Source organism: Alosa pseudoharengus, unplaced genomic scaffold, assembly GCF_046254945.1.
Source record: "Alosa pseudoharengus isolate Yale_2024_CS ecotype anadromous, Long Island Sound unplaced genomic scaffold, YU_APseudo_1.1 YU_APseudo_1.1_scf_2, whole genome shotgun sequence".
NCBI classification, from domain to species: Eukaryota; Metazoa; Chordata; class Actinopteri; order Clupeiformes; family Clupeidae; genus Alosa; species Alosa pseudoharengus.
The window spans coordinates 16566695-16572913 of NW_027468663.1; the positions used below are offsets into that span (position 1 = coordinate 16566695).

The 6219-nt window shown below is 46.6% G+C and overlaps 1 protein-coding gene across 1 annotated transcript in view; it reads left to right on the forward strand.

The window, feature by feature from the left end:
- Nucleotides 1-6219, forward strand: part of ctnna2 (catenin (cadherin-associated protein), alpha 2) — a 422651-nt gene that overhangs the window by 99637 nt on the left and 316795 nt on the right. Inside the window, exons 5-6 of the mRNA XM_076293983.1 lie at nt 141-260; nt 1244-1510. Coding sequence (XP_076150098.1) covers nt 141-260; nt 1244-1510 — 387 coding nt within the window. The remainder of the gene's footprint in view (nt 1-140; nt 261-1243; nt 1511-6219) is intronic.

Consider the following 6219-nt stretch of genomic DNA (forward strand, 5'->3'; position numbering starts at 1 on the left):
TAAAGAAATAAACCAACCAACCAACTAGCCACTAAGCCTTATTCTTATTCATAGAATGACATTTTTCTTTTCTGTGTGTGTGTGTGTGTGTGTGTGTGTGTGTGTGTGTGTGTGTGTGTGTGTGTATGTATGCATGACAGGTGGAAGATGCTCTGGAGGGCGTGAAGAATGCCACCAATGAGCAGGACCTGGCCAACCGCTTCAAGGAGTTTGGGAAAGAGATGGTCAAGCTGAACTATGTGGCTGCGCGCAGACAGCAGGTACTTCACAGTCGGGAGTGTGTGAGTGTGGGATGTGTGGGATGGCGGTGGGAGTGTGAGTGTGTGTGTGGGGTGTGGGATAGCGGCGGAAGTGTGTGGGTGTGTGTGTGTGTGGAGTGTGTGTGTGTGGGGTGTGGGATAGCGGCTGGAGTGTGTGGGTGTGTGTGTATGTGTGTGTGTGTGGGGGGGGGGGGGTGTGGGATGGCAGTGGGAGTGTGTGTGTGTGTGGGTGTGTGTGTGTGTGTGGAGTGTGTGTGTGTAAGATGGCGGCGGGAGTGTATGAGTGTGTGTTGGGCTCCGTCTCATCCCGTCTTCTGCCAAATCCACTCCTGTAGTGATCCTCCATTGGCCTACTGCTAGAGCGCGCTCCACTGAGAAGGCTAATGACTTTCTGAGAGAGCTGCTCTCCAAAGTGCCACCATGTGCTCTGTAAGCTTCAGGGATTTGGGGAAATCTTCTCAGGGCACCCCCCCCCCCCCCCCCCCCACACACACACACCTCATCAGCAGGAGTAATTGAGGAAAAGCCTAAATGGGAAGTTTAAATAATGTATGTTTGTCACACGCTCTGCTGTGGCCTAGCATAGCCCAGGTTTCTTCCATGAGCTCAGTAATGATGTGTCATGTGTTGAAATGAACTCTCTTAGTCTGATGATTGCAATTAGTGGTGCTGATGTTGCGTAACTGTGTGATATCCAAATAACATATTTATATCACAGCACTGCTGATGAGCTGTCTGCTTGTGGGTGTGTTTGGATACTGAATGTTTTGTGTACTATATATGTGTGCTTCTGTGTGTGTGTGTGTGTTCACTTGTGATTGTGTGTGTGTGCTCTCAAAACTGTTCAGCATGTGACCTCTGAACCTGTGTAGTATATTAAGACTAAGGTAAATGATATATAATAGTGATAACTGTGTCTTTGTGTGTGTGTGTGTGTGTGTGTGTGTGTGTGTGTGTGTGTGTGTGTGTGTGTGTGTCTGCAGGAGCTAAAAGACCCGCACTGCCGTGATGAGATGGCAGCGGCGCGCGGCGCTCTGAAGAAGAACGCCACCATGCTCTACACGGCCTCGCAGGCCTTCCTGCGGCACCCGGACGTGGCGGCCACGCGCGCCAACCGCGACTACGTCTTCAAGCAGGTGCAGGAGGCCATCGGCGGCATCTCCAGCGCCGCCCAGGCCACCTCCCCCACCGACGAGAAGCATGGCCACACCGGCATCGGCGAGCTCGCTGCCGCCCTCAACGAGTTTGACGTGAGTTGGCACCAGGCGTTTACTCAGCTCTTTGCTTTGGGTCACTTCAGCATCTTTGACCGGAGGGTTGGCAAAACCTGTGATGGTCTTTGCCCAAATCCTCTGGCATGTATCTTGGTTTGACCATGCCATTGCTGCTTGGTGTGTTGATGGTTGCATGCACTGATAGCATATAGAATCAGAATCAGAGTCAGCTTTATTGGCCAGGTTTGTGTAAACCAACAAGGAATTTGACTCCAGTTAATCTTTGCTCTCAAAGTACAACACTCACGTAATACTCACTTAACATATAAGAATAAATAAATAAAAAACATAAAAGAATACAAAGCAGAACATATTTATATTAGATCACTGCTCAGTAGGCCTACCACACACATGATAGTAAAGTAATAGTAAACACATGCACCATGTAAACATGAGCAGCCATGGGACATAAAGAGAGACTGCAATGTGTTCTCAGGGGCCACAGGCTGTGTCCTCAGGCATTGTCAGCTGATCAGACACATAGGAGTGTCTCTTTAATGTGTGTGTGTGTGTGGGGGGGGGGGGGGGGTTGCAGGGCAGTTATACGTGAACTGATTGTTTGCTGGTACGTGGGTTCCACTGGATGACCCACAATGTGCTCACAGACTCTGTCCTTCTGTTTTTGTTCCGCGTGCAGAGTCTATTTGTCGTCAGCAGAGAGGGCCAGGAAGTGTCCACTTCAGCATTTTGTTTTGGCATTATGTGTTTATAGGGCTTATGCACTCTGAAAAGACGCTGCCAGCCCGTAATGACCCCAGTGGCCCGTCAAGTGACTTTGTATTGATCGAGGGACGCACAGAGATAGAGAGAGAGAGAGAGAGAAAGAGAGAGGGAGAGTGTGTGTGTGTCGGAGGAGGGGTGCAGTTCTTTCACTCTAGGTTGTTCACTGTCACTGCATTTTCCTTTGCGCAGACATAATGCAACAGAGCATTGGTGGTCAGTGTGATTCATATCGACCCCTGTAGAAATGGCCACAGGGTGGACCTGCATTAAAAACAGAAGATGAAAATTAATCCTCACTAACTTTTCTGTTTTATCTTAATCACCTTGCAATGATTGTATGTGTGTGTGTGTTTGTATGCATGTGCAGTATGTGTTGGTGTGTGCATGTGTGTGTGTGTGTCTGTATTTTTGTGTGTGTGTGTATGTGAGAAAGAGAGAGAGAATATGTGAGCAAGCAACACAGCATTTTCACTGTGGTCAGAGAGGAAGGTGAAGAGCACTGATGACCTTTACTTGTACTCTTTATTGACTTCATTAACACTTCTCTCCTGCGGGGTTTCTGGCCTGGTCTGCCACAGTCCCCACGGACACACACACACACACACACACACACACACACACACACACACACACACACACACACACACACACACACACACACACATACCCTTGCCCTGCTGGAGAGAGAGGGAGAGAGCTCACCAGGAGGGCAGCATTAAACCACAACTTGGCACAGTTGCTTTGGCACACTTGTCAGATCTGGATTGGAATTCCCACATTCCATCATCATAGTGACACTAGGGTTTCAGATGGGCCTGGATTTTAAAGGCACTGACTTGATAATTGGCATACATATTTTGATGTTACATACATTATGGCATGTTGTTTGTAAATAGTTTTGAGCAGTGCACTTGTTTTGAGAATGTTTCGGCTAATTTGAGAAATGTATCCAAATCAACTCAGAATAACTAGAGGCTGCCCCCTAGTGGTGAAATGACAGCAATTACATTCCATTGCTGGCTAAACCTATAGTAGGTACCATACCAGAGAGTACATAGTGTTTTGATGTGATGTATTAGAGCTTTGTACATGATGTGTTAGTCATGTTCCAGTAGCCTGTCATAAACCTGAACTTGCTAGTGTAACAAATGCTAGTGTTAATAGTTGAAATGCTTCTTAGTCTTAGAAAAAAGTCTACGCAAAGCTACTTATGTGCATAGGGAGAATGTGCAGGGAGGGACTTTCTTGGAGTTGTCTGCGTCCACTGGTCCTAAATGTCCCCATTTCCTTCCTCCAGCAGCGTGGCTGCCCAGGGAGGAGTGCTGTGTTGTGCTGTGCTGTGCTGTGCTGTGCTGTGCTGTGCTGTGCTGTGCTGTGCTGTGCTGTGCTGTGCTGTGCTGTGCTGTGCTGTGTGGAGTGAGGCTCATCACAGACCTGAGTGCTGTTCATATGCTCCAAACTGCTGTGCTCTGTAGTCTATGGAACAGGGACCTCATGTGGCCCATTGTGGAACTGCAGGCATGGCCACGGGGAAAGTCAGGAGATTCAGTGGCCGAGGACAGTCCTTGACCTTGTTGATCTGTGATCTGGTCAGTGAATATTGAAGGGCTTTTACATTCAGATGAATGGGCTCTATGCAGGACTCCCTTTTGAATTTGCTTCCTACTGGGCAATCAAATTCCTGTTTACACTGTACACAGTAGGCTATGACAGAAAATTACAGATTAAAGACCTGTCAGTTTTACTGTAATATAGTACGCTATATCTAATTGAACAACATAGCTAAAGTTATCTAACCAGTTCAGTAACATCAGCTTGATTAAGGTTAAGAATATTTTAAACCCTTTTCCCCGTTTGCTGGAGAGAGTGCCACACAACATTTTCACAAAGTTGGTCTATGTTAGACGAGGTCCTGAAGACAATGACTATAGAAAAAAAAACATATTTGCCAATGTTTAATGTAAACAGGAAGTTGATATGCAAATACAAGCAAATCCAAAATGGAGTCGTGCATTGAGCCTATGGAGTTGGTGGGAATGGACCATGGAACGCTATTCAAGTGAAGTGTGTGGCCTCTGAGTCCTTGGTGTGCCCTGTGCACGTCTTTCTAATCCTGCCTCATGAGATGTTGACCTAGTGCTTTAACTGTGCCCCAGGCATGCATATAGAGAAAACATTACAAATACATGCATGTACACTGATGCTCATGCGTACATAGTATAGTCATGCATTTGAACAGTGCTGAAAATCAATGCATGGATCAATGAAAACGCATACTAGTATATTCCATATCCAATACAGATCAGAACATTTGGATCTCTGTGCACACTCTCTCTCTCTCTCTCTCTCTCACACACACACACACACACACACACACACACACACACACACACACACACACACACACACACACACACACAGAGAGACTATGCCAACTCTGGTGCTCCAGAGAAGCGCGTGCTGTTCACATTGAAGATTTGTGCTGTGTGGCTGACCGAAGACACTTTAATCAACTCAACTTGTGCTCTCCCTGGCCTATCAGTCAATCAGTCTGACATGAAATACCTCTCTCTCTCCCTCTCTTTCCCTCCCTCTTCCTCCCTCCCTCCCTCTCTCTCTCTTCACCTTTCCCTCTCTCTCTCTCTACCCCGCCTTTCAAGTTTTCCACATTTTGTTATGTTTTAGACTCATCTGAAAATGATCTCAATTAATTTTTTACACACAATACTCCAACACAAAAAACAGGTGTTTGGAGTGTTTTGTAAATTTATAAAAAATAAAAGAGCCATTTACATTACAGTATTCAGACCCTTTGTTATGACGCTCTGGTGCATCCTACTTCTATCAATGGTCCTTGAGATGCTTCTACAACTTGGTTGGAGTCCACCTGTGCCTAAATGAGTTGATGAGTTGGCCTCATGTCAGAGTGAAAACCAAGCCACAAGTTTGAAAATAATTGTGTGCTGTGTGAAGACACAGATCTGGGGAAGGATACAAGAACATTTCAGCAGCATTGAAAGTGCCCAAGTGCATGGTAGCTTAGATCTGGCCGCTCAGCCAAACTGAACAACTGAGTAATCCGGGATGAAGGGCCTTGGTCAGACAGGTAACAAAGGACCCAATGGTCACTATGAATGAGATCCAGAATTCCTTTGAGAAGATGAGAGAGGCGCAAAGAAGGACAACCGTCTGTGCAGCACTCCCCCAATCATGCCTTTATGGTAGAGTGGCCAAATGGAAGCCATTTTTTGCCGGGTGTTTGCCAAAAAGCACCTGAACGACTCTCTTTTTTTTTTATACATTTATAAAACACTCCAAAAACCTGCGGTGTTGGAGTATTGTTTGTAGATTGATGAGGAAAAAATGAATTGAATCTATTTTAAGATGAGTCTGAAACATAACAAAATGTGGAAAACTTGAAAGGGTCTGAAAACTTTGCGGCTGCACTGTACACAGACACCGATACAGCCACAACTGCCTTCTCTCTCTCTCTCTCTCTCTGTCTCTCTCTCTCTCCCCCCTCTCTCTTTCTCTTCAGCACAGAGACAGTCTGGCAGTATGAATGTGGCTAGTGTGGCTTGTGGCATGCTAATTTGAGATGAGACATTTGAAAACTTCACATGTGACTAATCTCCAAAGGCCATCAGCTTGCTACCTGCAGGCTGAGCTTGAGCTGTTTGTGGCTGCTGAAAATGCCAGCGCGTGCTAGCAGACAGTCCAGTCTCCGGGCAACAATTGGGAGCTCGCTGGAAATGCCCAGGGGTGACATCAGGATTCACAGTGTGTACTGTAGGCATGCAGTACGTCTCCGCCAGACTGGAGAATGCCAATTGAAAGCAGAATTTGGCAGATGAAATTTAGTGAGTCGCTTCGTGTGTGTGTGTGTGTGTGTGTGTGTGTGTGTGTGTGTGTGTGTGTGTGTGTGTGTGTGTGTGTGCGTGCGTGCGTGCGTGCGTGTGTGT